Source organism: Macrobrachium rosenbergii, chromosome 49 (genome assembly GCF_040412425.1).
Source record: "Macrobrachium rosenbergii isolate ZJJX-2024 chromosome 49, ASM4041242v1, whole genome shotgun sequence".
Lineage (NCBI taxonomy): Eukaryota > Metazoa > Arthropoda > Malacostraca > Decapoda > Palaemonidae > Macrobrachium > Macrobrachium rosenbergii.
The window spans coordinates 40,868,606-40,889,428 of NC_089789.1; the positions used below are offsets into that span (position 1 = coordinate 40,868,606).

At 36.6% G+C, this 20,823-nt stretch overlaps 1 protein-coding gene across 2 annotated transcripts in view; it reads left to right on the top strand.

The window, feature by feature from the left end:
* Positions 1 to 20,823, top strand: part of alpha-Man-IIb (alpha-Mannosidase class II b) — a 1,038,654-nt gene that overhangs the window by 1,003,970 nt on the left and 13,861 nt on the right. For both annotated transcript variants that reach the window (XM_067093152.1, XM_067093153.1), the window contains one exon: positions 19,877 to 20,047. In XM_067093152.1, the coding sequence (XP_066949253.1) occupies positions 19,877 to 20,047 (171 nt within the window). The remainder of the gene's footprint in view (positions 1 to 19,876; positions 20,048 to 20,823) is intronic.

Genomic DNA, 20,823 nt, shown 5'->3' on the forward strand with positions numbered 1-20,823 from the left:
AGTTTGAAATGCCACAAAACAAGGCAAGTTCCTGGGGTTTGTTGTCCGAATGGCTTTAATTATAACATTATGAACATAACATGATTTCAGATTTTTATTAGTATTTAGTTTAAAACGGTATAAAACAAGATGAATTCATGGCGCTTCTGGTACGAATGGCTTTTTTGGAACTACTAATAGATATGTAGGGAAATTTTAGTTAAAGTCGCAAGAAATACTGACATTGTTAGTGAATGAATAAAAGTTTTATTTGAAGGCATCCGTTGTAATGGTCATTTTTTTTCTTGGATTCAAGGACTTTTTTTTTTTTTATAAATGACCAACATTATGCAGGGGACTTAGGGTCGAAGACCTTGTTGATGTAAAACCTTCGTAGGCTATTACTTGATGTCACTTTTTGGATGTTGAACATGATGAGATGGTGGTTGTACTTGTGTTGTAAGTATTAGTAGTAGTAGTAGTAGTAGTAGTAGTAGTGAGAATAAAGATGTTAATAAAAATTAGAATGGAAATGTTTTCATATTACGTGATTTCTCTGTTGCCAATCATAAACCAAAAAAAGTTTTGGCTAACACAAAAATCCCTCAAGCACAAACCGGGAACTCCGTAGTTGTTATAAAAATCGAGAAAGAGAATGAAAGACAGAGAGAGAGAGAAAGAAAGGAGCAAAGTTGTAAGAGAAGCAAAAAAGGAAGAAGAAGAAGAAGACGAAGACGACTCCCGCGGGAAGATAAAAAGAAGTGTCATCCAGGGATAAAACACGTCCCTCCCGAGTTTCGAATACTTGTCTCATGCGACTCCCATGGTGATGGATGAAGCTTGCAATACGGGTGTCAGGTGTTTGGATGAGGACGGAGAGAGGGAGGGAGGAAGGCAGGCTGAGAGGAGGAGGAGGAGGAAGAGGAGAGGCTCACGCAAGAGGATGACACAATAAAGGATAGAGACAATTTGCTCTCTGAATGAAGGAAGAACGCCGACATGGCACCTAAGTTTGGGAGGAACTGTTCGAAATACGGACATGACTCCTTTTTCAGGGCTTAGTTTCTCCTCTTGCTTTGTTTCTCTTTTGTTTTTTATTTATTTTACTTTTATTTTTAGGTTTCTTCGCGATTGCCCTTTCTTTCTTTTTGTGGTTTTCCTTTTTCTTTTGAATTCCCCGTGTTCCATGTAATTTTTTCATCTAAGTATAGCTCCGTATTCTTAAATTCCTTGGCGTCTTCTTCTTTTATTCATTGTGTCTTTATGTTTCTCTTAGTTTAATTCTTTTGTTCCCGTTATTTCTCTTTCAAGCTCTTTAATTTACATTGATGCGGAAACCATTATGTGTGTTTGATAGACTTCTATATGTAAAATTAATTTTAAACTCTCTCTCTCTCTCTCTCTCTCTCTCTCTCTCTCTCTCTCTCTCTCTCTCTCTCTCTCTCTCTCTCATCATTGAATGCGGAACCCTGTATTTCAACATGGGGGAGTGGTAGAGATTTTTTTGAAAATCTTTATCACTTTTATGAATTATTAGAAATTGTACTGACGCAGATTACAACTGAGATAAAGCAGCATTTTTGTATTTTTTGTTTTTGTTTTTTTGTTTATCTTTCTTGTTTAGATATCTTTTAAAGAAACCAGCGCTTTTATTTGGAAAACAAAGGGCTCTGATGAATTGTTCATCCAAAGCTTACTAAATGCAGTGTTTAGCTGAAGTACAAATGAAGTAAATTCTATGTGTATCTTTTCCTTTTGCTCATTTAAGTGGGTGTAATAATAATAATAATAATAATAAAAATAATAATAAATAATAATAATAATAATAAAAATAATAAAAATAATAATAATAATAAAATTCACGGTAAAAATATAGTGCTGAAAGAAAGCAAAAATAACATTACACGCACACACACATATATGTATATACGTATGTGTGTGTTACAGTGTCCCTGGTACACATACACACACACACACACACACACACACATACACATATATATATATATATATATATATATATATATATATATATATATATATATAAAATATATAAGCCAAAAAAATAAAAGTAGTGTTACGCTTCAAGCATAAAAAAACTGGCATATCACCAAAAGCATCAAAGCAAAAGCGTGGAAAGTTGTGACACTCGGCGCCTGGCGAGCATTTGTATAAGTGCATTTTAGCCCGGAAGACTCTTCCCGAGTCGCGTGATCGAGTTCGTTTAACCGGGGGAATATTTCGGAAAGGGCCCTAATTAACCCCGTAATTGAGACACCGTTCTGGCTTTCCGAGCCTCTTGCAAGTTTAGATTACGTGTGTTTACAAAAGGAGGGGAGGTTGGGGGGAGGGAAGCATTTTGTAATTGGTGCGACCTTCCCCGTTGATTTATTGCCCGAGCTTCGAGGTTTAAAAGCCTTTACTGAAAGCATTGGTGCGCTTTGCTCTTTTCTTGAATGTTTCTCGAGTATTCGGCAGTTTCCGAAAACGCTGTATATTATCGCTATCGACTTTTTATTATTATTATTATTATTATTATTATTATTATTATTATTATTATTATTATTATTATTATTATTAATTTCCATGTCTAGATGTTTTGAGATGGATCGATAATGAGAGCTTGTGTATGTAGACATTTAAAACATTATTATTATTATTATTATTATTATTATTATTATTATTATTATTATTATTATCTGGAGACTGATAACATGACCACTATTCATTTATAGCTTTCCTTTCCATTTTTGTTCAGAAAAGTGATTCTCTCTCTCTCTCTCTCTCTCTCTCTCTCTCTCTCTTTTATCTCTCTCTCTCTATCCTCTCTGTCTTTACTGCACTTTTCTGTTGAACTTAAAACCACTTTTTTTTTTTTTTTTTTTTTTTTAGTTCCCGTGTTTTTGTCTGTGTGGATCATTTTCTTTTGCTCATCCAAGTGGTTGTAATAATAATAATAATAATAATAATAATAATAATAATAATAAAACACCTAGGAGTTTCCCTCAACACTGAAGCGCAACTACGTAGCTTTTTGAGGGTATATTTTCCAGTTTGTTCTTCCAGGAATCTGGTTGCAAAACCCTTGACACAACATGAGTACGTTTTCTTCCAACAACAAACTCCTTGGTACCAAACTTTGCTCCAAGCTGCTTTTATATATGCATATATATAATATATATATAGATATATATAATATATATATGTATATATACATATACATTTGTGTATGTGTATATATATATAAATAAATAGATACAGATAAATATATATATACACATACATACTGATGAGATTCATAGATTTTCTCTCTCTCTCTCTCTCTCTCTCTCTCTCTCTCTCTCTCTCTCTCTCTCTCTCTCTCTCTCTCTCTCTCTCTCTCTCCTAACCTATAATACATAGATTGCATATGCATATACTATAAAAAACGAGACTATAACTCTTTTAGTAAGAAATAAAGTAATCATATCAGGAATCACAAGGATACTCACACCATTATTTAACAAGATTCTGGTGACGAGTTTTATAAACACAAAGGAAATTACTTTTTTTTTTTTTTAAGAATAACAGTGTAATTGCCCTGTTAGATTTTGGCGCCATTATAACCTCTTGCCTCCCGCACCAGACTATAAAGTTGGTTGCAAGTTTAAGGCTTGATTTGAGGGAGAGGCGTTAACCCTACGTTCAGTCTCCCCACACCCCTCCAATCTCATATCCGGTCTTGGATCAGCAATAATTTCGCACGTTAATTGTGGAGTACGTGTAATTCTGATAAGCAAAAAAAACTCTTAAAATTTTTACCAGAATGACATATTTGATGACCGTGCCACGCAAAGGGACTATTCAGATTAATTGTGGTAAAAAAGCAAATCACAGTTTTAGAAATATTACGCTTCTAATAATCATGCACCGCTGTGGAAAACATCCCTGGCACATGTAATAGTCATGCCATTAAAAAAAATGTTCCTCTTTTTTGCTTAATAACCATGTCACGTGAAGAATAATATGATATGGTTTATGTTGCGGTCGAGTTATTTTTTTTTATCGTGCTTTAAAAAAAATATGCTGGTAATTAATATGTTGCAAAAGGGAAATTCCCCCACAATGCATGCAATAGAAACATCCAGCTGATGAACAGAATAAACGTTTCTCCCTTGCAAAGTGACATGACTAATGATCTTGTTGAATTAATAAAAATATACCCAGGTATATTACGTAATATTCTCGTCTGGACGGAGTAAACGATATTCCCATTACCACTTCACATTTCCCTACATTTGCAGGCAACAGATGAGCATCAGACTTTATTTTTTTTTTCTGGGGGAAAATGAAAGCTTAAAGACAGGGCGTCCGACGCTGTGGCCATTAACCTCTCTCGAGGGTAGAAAAGTCATCAAGGAAATGGAATTTGAGAAGTGGACACCTGTTATGGAGGAATGAGAAGGAATGACACATGGGGAAATGACTTCATGGAATGATTAGCGGGAATTTAATAGAAGTTCCTGGAATAATGTGATTATGATTCGCAAAATGTTGATATTATTAAGGTTTTTTTTTTTTAAGTAGGATACGTTGACGAAGATTTTAATACGCTAGTATGTTTAGATTCATTCTTTTCGTATGTTATGTGATTGCACAAAAGGGTGATTGTGTTGATTTGGTTTCACGTACGTTTAGAACTGCTTCTCTCTCTCTCTCTCTCTCTCTCTCTCTCTCTCTCTCTCTCTCTCTCTCTCTCTCTCTCTCTCTCTCTCACCCCTTTCTTTCTTTCTTCCTCATCAGTTTTCTTCCTCAGGACTCTCTCTCTCTCTCTCTCTCTCTCTCTCTCTCTCTCTCTCTCTCTCTCAAACCCCTTTCTTTCTTTCTCATCAGTTTTCCTCCTCAGAACTCTTCCTCTTTTCACGTCGCTCTCTCTCTCTCTCTCTCTCTCTCTCTCTCTCTCTCTCTCTCTCTCTCTCTCTCTCTCTCTCATTTTCATCAGTTTTCCATCATCTTATTTCCCCTCGACTGAAGAAGGAGAAAGGAGGGAGACCCTTCCCTGAGCCAGTCTCAATCCCGCCCTGTCTGGACCAATACTCTCTCCCTTTCTTCCGAGGATTTAGCCCATATCTTCACCACTACTACTACCAGTACAGTCCTCCCCTCCCCTCCCCCCCCCCATCCCATCACTCAGCCTTTCCTTTCCTTACTTTTCCCCTCCATTGCTCATTCCCCCTACATTCCCCTCTTACCTACCTATTCCTTCCCCCTTTCACTCCTCCCTGCCTTCCTTAACTGTGCATGCTTTCTTTTCTCCTTCCCTCTCCCCTCATCCTTACCCTCTTTCTCCCCCTGTCTTTTTTATTCCCCTTATCCTGTCTTTCTTTTCCCCTCTTACCTACCTCTTTTTTTTCCTCTGAATCCTCCTGAACTTCCTTAACATCACTTTCTCTTCTCCTTCCCTCTCCCCTCTTCCTTACTTTCTTTTCCCCCTCTCTTGTTGATTCACCCTAACCTGACTCTTCTTCCTATTTCCCTCGGTATCCGTTGTTTACCCCTCTCCCCCCCTTCCCCCTTCTTTCATCTCAATCTTTTTGTTTGTAATATACTTCTTGTACTAATTTTCATGCTGCATCTGGAAGACGATGTATTCGTGCATGTTATTCATTATATTATTTAATCATAATTATATTTTTTAGCCATTAATGCATAGGTAGTACCTTGAAGATGATTTTATGTTTGTTACTTTTTTGATAGTTCGTGATATCATCTCGAGTTTTCCGTGGCTCTCTATTCGGTAGTCACTTTTTATGACAATGTTTGTGTGTATGTATGTATGTATGTATGTATGTATGTATGTATGTATAATTCTGTATGCATGTATGGATGACGTCGCAAAATCAGAATCCTATAAGCGGAAGGTAAATCTCAGTCTTCAGACAAATAAAGTATATGTCCAAGAATAGAGAGAGAGAGAGAGAGTAAAGAAACGAAAATAAAGAATAAGAAACTCCTCTGAGAGAGAGAGAGAGAGAGAGAGAGAGAGAGAGAGTAAAGAAACAAAGAAACGAAAGTAAAGATTAAGAAACTCCTTTGAGAGAGAGATAGCAAAGAAACGAAAGTAAAGAATAAGAAATACTCCTTTGAGAGAGAGAGAGAGAGCAAAGAAACGTCACAAAGTCCGAAGTCCTAGACAAAGAAAGTAAATAATCAGTCATCAAACAAATAAAGTTTATGTTCAAGAAGAGAGAGAGAGAAAGAGAGAAAGAATGGGAAATGTTGAGCAGCGTATCACTGGAAAAGAGACAGTGTTCAGAGGGGACGCGAGTTGGCCAGTGGTGAGCCCTGACTCCCATTCAGAGGCGATTAAAAGAAAATTGCTGACCATTAAAACCAATTGTGTATGTACGTAGGGCACTCTTTCCTGCAACTCTCTCTCCCTGCTGGAGATATTTTACCCTCTCTCTCTCTCTCTCTCTCTCTCTCTCTCTCTCTCTCTCTCTCTCTCTCTCTCTCTCTCTCTCTCTCTCTCTCTCTCTCATTTGATATACAGATCTAAATATGATATATCTAATAACCATGTGCCTTTACTTCTCAACTGCAGTGATATAAAGATCTGAATATGTGATGAGATACCTATATATATATATATATATATATATATATATATATATATATATATATATATATATATGCAAAAACATATAACGTCTCTCTACGTCCATCGAATCTTACAGCACTCCCTTGTACTTCATTAATACCTCCTCTTCCTTCATCGGATGTTTCCCAGTGGCAGTCTCTCTCTCTCTCTCTCTCTCTCTCTCTCTCTCTCTCTCTCTCTCTCTCTCTCTCTCTCTCTCTCTCTCCACATTCTTCGCCGAGTAATTCCCCCGAAGATCGTGGATCACAGCTCTATCAACCCCTGTCATTTCAACCAACAATTTTATCCATTATGCGATGGCAGGTGGACTATCATGGCCCCGTTCAAAGTGTGTGTTTAATAGCTTGTGCTGCTTTTGTCGTTCTCTCTCTCTCTCTCTCCTTTCCCTGCGCGTTTGCTTGTTAGCCTGTTTATTTTGGCGGTCTGGTCCTGTCAAAGGATGCTTTAGTAGTGGTCGTTTACGCTTGTGTGTTGACAGATCGTATGCGTATAAATGATATGTATGTATGTATGTATAAATTTCCGATTCACATCCGGATTGAACGTAGGTCTTTCAGTTGAAAGACAAGACCTGGGTTCGATCCTGATGTGAGTCAGGCATTCATTTCTGTTCCACGCGCGATTGTGTGTTGATTATTTATATCATCTGTATGTATCATCCATGTATATATATATATATATATATATATATATATATATATATATATATATATATATATATAGTATATATATATATATATATATATATATATATATATATATAATATATATATATATATATATATATATATATATATATATATATATATATATATATATATATATATATATATATGTATATATATATATATTTTTATGTATATATATATATATTTTTACAGAAACGGCGGATAAAAATGCCATAAGCTCAATTTCTTTTAAACGCTCTCTCTCTCTCTCTCTCTCTCTCTCTCTCTCTCTCTCTCTCTCTCTCTCTCTCTCTCTCTCTCTCTCCTTGAAAATTAACATATAATGTAAAGACTTCTTAGAATTAGATATTTTCACCTGAGTTGCATTTGTGAAAGAATTTTATAAATTTTTATATGTTCATCATTAAGAAATACTCCCATTGGTAATATTAGTGACAGTATTCCAAAATTCAAATATTCGTAATGGATTCCTGACCGCAAACACGAGACAAACTCCGTAACAATCTTCCCTCGTTCTACGTCTCCGTCTTTCTTTCTTTTCCTTCGGTTCCTCCTTTCTTGTCTTCCGTTATTGTCCCTCTCTATCTCTCTTCCTGTCTTTTATAATTCCCCCCCCCCTTCATTACGTCCCTCCTGGTCTTAAATATTTTTTTCTTTCCACCCCCCTTCTGTCTTGCATTATTTCCCCCCCCTCTCTCTCTCTCCGTCCGTTATCATCCTTCCTCGTATCTCCCTTCTTGCTTTCATTTACTTTTCATCACCACCTCCCTTCTGTTCCAAATGCTTTTCCTGCGCAGCTCGTCTTCTGCTGTCTTCCATTATTTTTCCTACCTCTCTCGCTCCCTCTCCCTCCCTCACCCCCCCCGCCTTGCATTATTTTTGGGGTGTGGATGGACCAAAGTGCCTCCGGTAATTCAATCTCTTATTGAATCAAAAGCGACTCCTTGTCCACCCGGGCTTTCGAGTCTCTGGCTTAATTTCAACGCAAACTTCGCTAATGCAATCACGCGGACGTGCTTTGAACTCTTACCGCCCCGCGTGGAAGTTGACACTGCCGTTTGTTCGCATTTTGTCGAATGTGCTGGTGCAAACTCTTGCATATTAAGGTATGAAGAGTGGTTTGCATCATACCCACCACCCACCCACACACACACACACACACACACACACACACACATATATATATATATATATATATATATATATATATATATATATATATATATATGTATATATATATACTGTGTATGTATATATATAGAGAGAGAGAGAGAGAGAGAACAGCTGGTAGCCCTTGGCTTTGATTAGAGAGACCTGGGTTCGATCCCGATGTGAGTGCAAAAATGTATTTGTTTATATATATATATATATATATATATATATATATATATATATATATATATATATATATATATATATATATATATATATATATATATATATATATATATAATGTATCGTCTCTCAGCGATGTAAGCAAGAGTCCTGAGCAGTAAATTGCATACCTGGTAGTCAGTTGACTTTGGTGCATTGCACCCAGGATGGTGAATGGTATGTGGCTAGCAAACTCACCCACAACATCTCGATATAAACGGGAGGGTAGCCACAGCCTCCTATAAGGAAAAAAAGTGTGTGTGTGCGTGTATGTAGGTGTAGGTGTGTGTTGTGGAACATTCATAAAGTCGGTTTCTCAACCTCTTAATGTTTCGAAAGCAAGGTATTGACGTCACGCGTCGTAATTATTTTAATGACAGAAAGCTCCAGGTGGTGTACAATAAGCCATCGTATTTTGGGCTATTTATAACTATCACATTGCTGCATCATTTTAACGAGGTTTTGTTAGCTTGGATGAAGCTGTCGTTTGCTTTCTTTGTTTCTTTGTGATTTCATTTGTTTGTTTAGTGAACTCTGTGGGTAGACTAAAAGTTTGTCTATATATGTATGTATATATATATATATATATATATATATATATATATATATATATAATGTGTGTGCATGAGTATACAAGAGTTTATATACTGTATATATATATATATATATATATATATATATATATATATATATATATATATATATATATATATATATATATGTGTGTATGTATGTATGTATGTATGTATGTATGTATGTATATATATATATATGTATGTATGTATATATATATATATATATATATATATATATATATGTATGTATGTATATATATTTATTTATTTATTCATTTATTACTGTTATTAGTTTGCTTATCTCGCTAAATCTTTAGCAGTCTTTCGTAGAGTAAAACCCTTATTTATGGAGAAAGAAAACAAAATTAAGTGGAACTGTATATTTAATATATATTGCGGAGGTTCTGTAACAACGAAAACTGAAAGCAGTTATGTTTAGTAAGTAAATTAATGTACCTGTGAATATTATTACTGAATATCTTTGTATTTTTTTTTCATGAGCCACATTTGCCTCTACAGTTCCAAAGTTTCTAAGCATTATCTTGCTCAGTAGGGATATTTCCTGTTAACCTACTGGAAATTACACTCAGTTCAGTTTCCAATTCCTTTTAATTCCTTATAACTTGATTTCATTCTTTATTATTTCGTTTGATTCGTCACTATTGATGTCTCCAGTTCTCGACTGATCGTCTTGCTTAGATCGAGGACGTATTGTGTAATTGCTTTTCAGTTCGTCCCAGCTAGAAATGGGGTTGTTTTGAGCTCGATTTAGTATACGGTCTCGTTATATTTCTTTTTTATTGTTGTTTACAACGTAAGGTATTAGAACTGGATATTTTCATATCACACTTCCGATCACAGTCAAAACATTTTTGGAACTTCCTGTCACGTTGCTTAAATTCGAACGACAGATACCGGTGGTTTTCTAAAAAGGAATGCTTGCGCGTCCCTCTCTCTCTCTCTCTCTCTCTCTCTCTCTCTCTCTCTCTCTCTCTCTCTCTCTCTCTCTCTCTCTCGTTTGCCTCATTCTTCAGGGAGATAATGGCCGCAAGTGTCGTAAATGTAAATTAAATTAAATAAACTCTCCCTGCACTTCACATCAGTTTCCATAATGGCATGAGGTCATGGGAAATATTCGCTCCCCGATGTGGGCGTATTTTCATCTCTTAAACAATTAAGTTTGTGGTGGTTTTATGGTAGAGGGGGGAGGTGGGAAGGGGGTTGGAGGAGGGGAAGGGGGACAGGGGAGGGGAGTGCAGGTGCCATTGCGGTAAACATAATTAGATTAGTAACGTGAGATGTCAGTTACACGGGCAGGTAATGATTGTGTTTTTGCTCATTTCAGTTGGTCTCTCAGTCCAGGCTTCTAGGATGTAACCTCCTCCTCCCCCTCCTCCACCCCTTCCCTTACCCCCACCTTCTGATAGAGGAGGGGGGGGAATCCCCTCACTCTTCCGTTGACCTAATTTTGTAATATTTGCGTATTAACTGTGACCCATGTTAGTCTACATAACATTATCATTGTTAGTATATTATTAATGTCATGGTATCTGTATAAAGTTAGTATGCCTGCAAACTCACATTGTTTACACACATATCTATTTAGTGTGGTTATTCATGTGCATTTTTATCACTTTTATGCGCATGCGCATCAGTTTTCATGTGGATTCCGCGAAGACCGTTACAACAGACGGTTGGCATACATTGTTGACGCAAACGGTCACCGTAGGTTTGGCCTGTGGCGATTGATATGCAGGTCATATCCACGGGATTGCATTCGGTGTTTGACGTGCAAATAGTTATTTACCACAATTAGCTCGGCTGTTGAACTTGCGGTTGTTAGGCTCGTTGTTGTGACGTCTAGGGCGGTCAGCCGGGGATGGGTTCCGAGAGAGAGAGAGAGAGAGAGAGAGAGCCTCGGAAGCTTAAGGAAAGGTGTTCTGTTACCTGGGTTATGACGTCATTAGCGCGAAGAAGGGGCCTCATTGCCACCCGTATGAAGGTTTTTATGATGCGATGTAATTTTTATTTATTTATGTATTTATTTATTTATTTATTTTATTTTTCTATTCAGTTTTTGCCATGGATAGTGGTAATGTTGATGTAAGTGTTTATGAGGATTTTTATCATGTAACTTCATTTTTATTGATTTATTTTATTTATTTATCCAATTTTTGCCATGGATAGTGGTAATGTTGATGGAATTGTTTACATGTTTTCAATAACATAAAGATAGCTTTTGTGTGTGTGTGTATATATATAATATATATATATATATATATATATATATATATATATATATATATATATATATATATATATATATATATATATATATATATATATATATATAAACTGTATACTGTATATGTGTGTATAGTGTCAGCCAGATGTTACGTCATTTTTGTCCTCATCTTATTAGAATGTTAATGTCAAGGTGAAATCATTTGGTTGAAAATGTTAAGTAATTAAAAATGCTAATTAATTACATAAACGAAACATCGTGATGAAACCAAGGTCATGTTTGCAATGTAATGCAAAGACTTAACAAATAATAAAATGTATCAACCCTGGTTAAAATCAAAATATGTCATTGAAAACTCACCTTTGTTGCAAATTACTCCTTTAACAGTAATGTGATATACACTTGTATATATGTCATTGTATCTTTTTTTTTGTCGCCCATGCGTTGTGTAAGTGCAGTTGTGTGCCTTACCATAATGTACACATACAAGTGTATGCATACATATTATGCATGTTTACATACTGTGTAAATGTGAGAATGTGTGTTACAGATGTAATATGAAATATACTGAGTAAATATGAATTTTGTACCTGTCCATTTTTCTATGTATGTGTAATGTGCTTGTGTGTACATGAACCGTATAATGTGAGTGTGTGTGGATGTGAACGTTTCACATTTCTACATATACATCCATCCCGTAGGCGGTAGTGCTGTCAGTGCACTTCACGCGGCGCACTGTAGGCTTTACTTAAGGTTCTTCGCGGCGTCCCTTCGGCCCCTAGCTGCAGCCCCTTTCATTCCTTTTATAATACCTCCGTCAATACTCTCTTCTTCCATCTCACTTTCCACCCTCTCCTAACAATTGTTTCAACATTATTTTCTGCGCTGAATGACCTCACAGGTCCCAGCGCTTGGCCTGTGGCCTCAATTTTATGCTCCAATTCCATATACTTGTAACACATAGAAATTTGTGCTTAGTCGGTTTTAACGTTCGTATCTGCATGTGCTTATATAGTATGTTTGTGCTTGGTCGGTTTTGACATTCGTATCTGCATGTGCTTATATAGTGTGTGTATGCGTGTATGTATGTGTGTATTGTCGAGCGCTCTGCCATGATTTTTTGAAATTATTCCATTGCGACATTTTCTTCATGCAGCTGATGAACATAAATTGCGTCCACTTAATGTGATGCGCACCGCGCGTGTCCGTGCGAATTAATATATTCGTTTGAAATTATGGCGTAATTATTTTGACGTGCATTACTCTATTTTTCCTCATTTTTTCCCTCCCTGGGGGAAAGACGTGACGTTTTTATTGACATATTTTTCGTTCTATATCGAAGGGGAACGCAAGACATTAACAACGGTGGAGCGACTGGTTATAAACCCGCGACAATTATGGTAATGTATATTATATATATATATATATATATATATATATATATATATATATATATATACATACACACACACATAACATCTTTTGGTCCAACGATTACCAGCGACGACTGAACTTAAGTTGTGGAGAGAGAGAGAGAGAGAGAGAGAGAGAGAGAGAGAGAGAGAGATTAGGCCCAATTTCCGAAAGTACACATTGCTTCTCTAGTGACCTAAGCATGAACTTTATAGTACCTGGTAGATTGTTGAATGCTGTCGTTGCAATCAATCTGTCGCGAGGGACATGAGTCACAGTGAGGCACGTTTAACGTTGTTTGACTTTCAGTGATTAACGATCCATGGCTGCTCGATGAGGACATTTGGTTGCCCCTCCCGTCAGCCTTTGCTGTGCTAGATATTAGAATTACGGTTGCCTCTGCCGTCGGCTTCTTTGTTAAAAAATAAGAGAAATATTCCACGTTGTGTTCCGGAGCCAGCTGCCGTTTTTAATGAACGATAATTGAGAGCCAATGGCGTAGTTTATAGTCGTAATGGCCGCTCATTTCTGGAGATTAAATAGCGTCACTTTACGTTTTTATAGTAATGGGTAGGATCCGCTTAAGTAATAGTTATAAGATTTAAAGAATGGGGACCCCATTTGCAATGCGAGAAATGGGCTGTAGCACCGCCGGGCGGAATTGGATATTAATGGGCGAGATCTATTTCAAATGGGTGGAATCTGGCTGCTCCGGGGCGGGATTTGGAAGTAATGGGCGATATTTGGGCGTGATGGGCGGGATTGTGGACGTAAGTAGGGAAATGAGGACTAATGGCCCAGATTAGGGGGGTGAAATGAGTAGGAGTAATTACGTATGGGGTCAGTGAAAGGAATAAGTTTCCAGCGTCAGTTGAGAACCCCGATTAAGGAATTTGATGTTTCTTTTGCAAAAGCGAGCAAATAATAGTGAGTTGATTTATGGTGGTTTGTCGCTATTCTAAGGTGAGTGATTAATTGATTGGTTGACTGTTAGGAATTATCTTGCGCCATAATTTTCAAGTCCAGCGAAGATATGAATGAGGGTAACTTGATTTTTCCTTTTTACGAAGATAACAAAGGTCAGTATATTTTATTTTAGTGGAGGCACAATTCATGTCTCTCTCTCTCTCTCTCTCTCTCTCTCTCTCTCTCTCTCTCTCTCTCTCTCTCTCTCTCTCTCTCAGCTCGTGAACTTAGGGACCCGTGTTTGAGTTTCGAACCGGACGGTGCCGATGTTGATCAAAGCAGTGCATTTGTACCTAGGTATCAGTCGACTGCTGTGGGTCGCAGCTAGATTAGAGAGAGAGTTAGAGAGATAGAAGGGAGAAATCGCTAGAAATGATTGCTCAATTCTCCGTCAAAATGTATACCATCGAAACGGGAGGGTCTTTACGAGGTACTCCTCACTCCATTGGGATGAAACCATTCATGTGATGTTCATGGAATAATTCTCTCTATCTCTCTCTCTCTCTCTCAATGAATGAATGACCTCGTGTAATGTTTTTACTTATGTAATCCGAAATAAATAACTTTAAAGAGGTATTCCCTGTTATTCTCCGTTCCTTTCAGACTTAGGCAGAGTAAGTCTTATTCGTGAGAGAGAGAGAGAGAGAGAGAATGGTAATGATATGGAACACTTATCATTCATTAGGGCTTAAGGGATTAATTAGTTGTTAATCCTTTGAGAAATGGTTGCTATTAAGTACGGCTGGGATCTCTCTCTCTCTCTCTCTCTCTCTCTCTCTCTCTCTCTCTCTCTCTCTCTCTCCCCTCCGTTACTTCCCCCTCTTCCATTTCTTTGTTTCTCTTGAATTGATGATAATGCAATAATGGATTGGTGTCGGGTCTTTAGGGGGAGAGGCAAACCTCTGGTGAAAGAACGAGTTTTTTTTTTTTTTTTTTTTGTATCTGCATAGAATTTTGTTGGAAAAAACTATGAGGTCTCTTGCTCATATTTATTAATTTTTAAAAATCTTGACTTTTAATTTAGTGTAGTTTTAGGTAGTAAATAATCTGAATTTTACCTAATGATAGTTTTAGAGGAAAAAATTATAACTTTTTGCATATGATAAATTTATTTCTCAGAAAATTGCGTAAAGAAATAATCAAGGCTAATTTATGAAATAGAATTTCATACAGAAATAATCATGACGACTACGTAAAATAAATTCATTTACGAAAACAACATCACTTTTCCTGTTTAAATCATAATTCTCTGCAAAAAAAAAAAATCATGTTTCCAAAACATGAGTTTTTTTTTTTTTTTTTTTTTACATCGATCGAGTTGAAATTATCTGCGCTCTTCCCGTAGAGTTTATACCGATCCCTCTTCTCCCTTCCACACATAATGCAAAAGCATTGTTGGTTAATACGACGCCGGAGTTGGCTAACCTTTATGAACTTCTTGCATGCATGAAGGCTTTTTTTTTTTTTTTTTTTTTTTTTTTTTTTTTTTTTTTTTGCCCAGGCTGTCTTTAATCTTACATGGAAAGATGAACTATAACCAGGTTTCGGTCCCGTGAAGGGATGGGTTTTCTAGGATTATAGAGTATCATATTTGCTATTAGTTATTTAACTGAGTTTTTTTTTTTCAGTCGTGGTTTTTTCTTTACATTATCTTTTATATGTCAATAAATTTCGTGACCTGTCCTTTTTAGTTTTTTTTTTTTTTTGCTGTAAAAGAAAACTATTGTGCCGGCTTTGTCTGTCCGTCTGCACTTTGTTTTGTCCGTACTTTTTTCTGTCCGCACTTTTTTCTCTCTGTCCTCAGATCTTAAAAACTACTGAGGCTAGAGAGCCGCAAATTGGTATGTTGATCATCCACCCTCCCATCATCAAACATACCAAATTGCAGCCCTCTAGCCTCAGTAGTTTTTATCTTATTTAAGGTTAAAGTTAGCCATACTCGTGCTTCTGGCAACGATATAGGATAGGCCACCACCAGGCCGTGGTTAAAGTTTCATGGCCCACGGCTCATACAGCATTATACCGAGACCACCGAAAGATAGATCTGTTTTCGGTGGCCTCGATTATACGCTGTAGCGGCTGTACAGAAAACAGCATTTTATACTCGTTTATTTTTTTTTAACACCGAACCATATTTATTTCCCCCTTTTAATCGTTTTCATCAGTTTGATTTGACAAGAACATTACGTCCCCTGTACCATTGACCATTGCTTAAACATATTGTATTTTTTCTTATTAATTTGGTCATGTTATGACAGAAGTAACGCTGGAGAGCTTTAGCTTCAGTGAAGCGTAAAATTCAAGTGCTGCCATCTTAGATCTGGTTATTTTAGGGTCCAAACAATTTTTTTCACAACATTTGCATTGGCATTTTTGATTTCAAGGCTGAAAAACCATATTTGTACGCAATAACTGATTAAAACATTATTTAAAATGCTCTAAATGTCTTATGATTTCTAATCTGATGTTGGTATAGATATATGTAATATAATATATATATATATATATATATATATATATATATATATATATATATATATATATATATATATATATAAATGTATGTGTATATATACATAAATTGTGTATGCAAGTATTGTCAAATGCATTTATTTATTCATGGCTCAGTCACGGTTTAGATCAATCGCGACAGCAGTTCATCTCGATACCAAAAACGATTAACCACCCATCATCAGGAAGGAGAAAGAAAGAAAGAAAGAAAAGAAGGAAGGAAGGAAGAAAGAAGGAAAGGAGGAAGAATTTCTCCGATAAGAAGAAAAAGGCCGATACGATTTCAATCTACGAATGACGCCTCTTGTCACGGGTGACGACGGGAACAAAATTACTTGCGTCTCTGCGTCACTCAGTCGTCGTTTCTCAGGATGTGATACACTTTTCTCGTCTTTCGGAGGAGGTTCGTCGCGTCGTCCGCTTGCCCAGCTCTATTGGCGTTGGGGCATCGTGACGACCTTCCTTTTACTCTACCTCCGTTCATATTCCTTTCTTCCATCGTACTTTCCACCTCTCCTAACAATTGTTTCGTAGCGCAACTGCTTTGAGGTTTTCCTCCTGTTACACCTGTCAAACCTTTCTACTGTCAGTTTCCCTCTCCGCGGTCAATGACCTCATAGGTCCTAGAACTTGGCCTCTGGCCTAAATTCTATGTTCTGCCATGACGACCTATTACAGCTTGATCTAAACCGCTAGAGTTTATTGCAAGCTTTTGTAATGGAGACGCCACCTCTGCGCTTGACTCTCCTCTCTTATCCGGGCTGGGGTGCCCTCAAGCCTGTGTGAATGACATATATATTATGAAGCTTTCAAAATCACCTTTATTTTCATTGCAAATGAAATTGCGCATTCACTCGGTCTGTTGACTCTCAGGGTTCATTGTGGCCCATTCCCCCCCGCCCCCTCCAACATCATTGTGCGTTTTACTGTTCCGTTCATTTGAAAACGGTGAAGTGGAAGTAAAAGCGATTATAGTAATCACGTGTCACTGTAAATGCGCTGCTGCTTATATATATATATATATATATATATATATATATATATATATATATATATATATATATATATATATATATATATATATATATTTTTTGTGTGTACATATATATGTGAGTGTGTGTGGATGGTTTTCATAACGGAGTTGGCATAACGTAATGCACGTCAAGTGAGAATAAATCAGTAAATGAAGACAGGTTGATTGTGAAGTGCCGAATATAAAAAGACACCCAGAATTTGGAAATTAGTGAAGTAAAGTAGCAGAACAATTAAGAAGACAAAATCTAGAATAAATGTTACGTATTTTGACAGATGAACATTCATCGAAACGAAATTAAAAAAATATATATATAGCTGGACTTTCGAAGATATAGAGGCCTTTAGGATATTTATTTGTCGGGGTGAATTCGAACCAGTGGAAATTACTTGGAACACTTGAATTACTGCCCATTGCTCCGTAAGTTGAAAATTGCTTCGGCAACAATATCCATTGAAGGGAAAGTTGCTTAATGGAATGGGTCTTATTTCGGATTTTTATGCACGTGGAGTAATTATAAACGTATCTACACTCGAGGGCCTTCCGTTAAATTCTGTCCCTCGGGAAATCATACCTTACGTTCAGCTCCTCCCATATTTTAATTTTCTTTTTCAGGGGGTGCATTTCAGCAAGTAAATTGCCTCATTGGCTTGTTCTACATGAATATGGCTATGTACGCTTTGAATAATAAATTATTTTATAGTTTTTCTTGCTGGGACTGTGACGTGAACCAGTTTCCAAACGCGCTCGGTGTAATTGACGTTAAGCGTCGGTTTATATATTATTCAGCTTCTAATTTTGAGTCTGGATTCATAATTTTCTACATTTATACATTTATGAATCGGGTCTTGTTGGACATGTGATGAAGTAGGATGAAAATTGAGACTCTATAAATTTTTAATGCTGGTACCCTTTCGAAAAGGACGTTGTGGAAATGTATAGAAACAAAGTATACTTGCTGGAAACTGTTTTGAATCTGTACAGTGTTATTTTTTTACATTCTGGATGTTCAGTAATCGGCAAAGACACACACACACACAAGGAAACTGCAGGCTCCGTCTAGACATTCAAATTAAGGGTCCTTTTACTTAAAAAAAAAAAAAAAAAAACTAAAGAAAAAAAATTAAAAGCACCGACAACAGAACAGCAAAAATCCCCGGTTCCTTTCCAAAGCGTCACTGGGCCCTGCCCAAAAAGACTGAGCCTTCAGACACCTGTTGTTCGAAAAGAAGGAGCCCTCAAACTCTATCAAGCAAAAGTCTGATTCTCTTTCGACGAACTTGAGGAGAGACAGCTGGCTTCAAAGCAAGCGAATGCCCTCCTTCCGTCCTTCCTTCGTTCCTTGCGCCCCTTGAGGGGCTGAGGGTCTACCTCGTCCTTCGTAATTAAGCCCCACCTATCTTCTTCTTTTCCCCTTTTCCATGTTTTCTTCTGGCCTGGGCTAGAAAGGGGCGGTAGGTTACAAAACCCTCTGACCTTCTTCTTCGTTTTAACGTGCTTTTTTCCCATTTTTATATGGGGTAAACACGATGCCTTCTTTTGAAGGACTTTGATTTGGCGGTGGGGTAGGCCGTAGCCTCGATCGGCTGCCCTGCCTGACATCGCTTAGACCCCGGTAACGAATGTGTACATGTATTGTACCAAATCCCTGCGCTCCTAAAAAACTTGTCCGATACAAACTATGTCACTTTATTCTTCTTCTGAAGTACTTTTTTTTTTACTTCTCAGTTAAATACATATAATTTAAAAGGAGAAAAGTTACATGTTTGTAACCCTGCAGTTAACAGTTTAGAAAAATTACAGACATCTTGACCAGAAATAATTAACTCTTAGGTTATAGATTATGAGAAACTGTCAGATACCGAAAAATATTTTATTATTTATGTAAGGTATTTTTAGCCCACCTGTTTGACATCTGAATGGGAAAGATGTTACATATATATATATATATATATATATATATATATATATATATATATATATATATATATATATATATATATATATATATATATATATCTTACCCAAAGGAATTATATATAAGTGATTCTACCCAGCCAGGATTCAAATCTGTGCCATAGGACAGGAGTGTCAGTGAACATACCCACTGAGCTATTAAGTGATATATAAAAGTTAATGTGTGAATTAGTGGCAACAGTTTATGTGTGTGTGTATATATATATATATATATATATATATATATATATATATATATATATATATATATATATATATATATATATATATATATATATATAATATTGCTTAGTTTTAGAAACAAATTTATGTTAATGTTTACATATTTTCATAATTCATGCACGTGTCAGCTACGGCTCTGGCCAAAATTTCTAATTGTGAAAATAGCTCAATAAGGTCGACGCGAACCATTGAATTGAAAGTTCACTTGCCACCGTTAATTAACCGCACTTTCTTCTTCTTCTTCTCCTGCAGGTATTCTTGATGCCTCACTCTCATAACGATCCTGGGTGGTTGAAGACCTATGAAGAATACTACTTCCACCAGACCAGCAAGATCCTTCAAAACATGATAGACAAGTTGAAGGTCCACAACAACATGACCTTCATTTGGTCAGAAATTTCGTTCCTCTCCCTATGGTATGAGATGAGAGTTTGTTTGTTTGTTTGAACCTTTCCAAGTCAATACATGTTTTGTTTGTTTGTTTGTTTGACACCTTTTCCAGGCGACGAAGCAGCACCCGGCAAGTCACGCCTTCGTACATTTGCTCTTTTGTTTCCTAACTTTTTTTCAACCTTTCTTCCTACAACAAGTTCATTTGGTCAGAAATTTCGTTCCTCTCCCTATGGTATGAGAGGTAAGTCAGCCACATGTTTGTTTGTTTGTTTGACACCTTTTCCAGGCGACGAAGCAGCACCCGGCAAGTCACACCTTCCTACATTTACTCGTTTCCTAACTTTTTTCAACCTTTCTTCCTACAAGTTCATCTGGTCAGAAATTTTGTTCCTCTCCCTGTGGTATGAGAGGTAAGTCAGCCACATGTTTGTTTGTTTGTTTGACACCTTTTTCAGGAGACGAAGTAACACCCGGCAAGTCACGCCTTCCTACATTTACTCTGTTGTTTCCTAACCTTTTTTTAACCTTTCTTTCTATAACAAGTAGCTCATTTGCCTTTTTTCATAATTAAGCCCAAGCTTCGTTTTCTTATGTGATGGGACATTTTCAGGCGACCTCGTAGCACCCGACAAGTCGCACCTTTATACATTTACTTTTTTTTCTTGCTCTACTTAACATCTTCCTTCAAGAGGAAAGTCAGTTCCCTTCTTGTCTGTCTGAACGTTTTCAGCCGACCTCGTAGTTTTTTTTTTTTTTTTTTTACAAAGCTTGTTTGAAAGTTTCCAAATTATTTGTCTATAGTAATG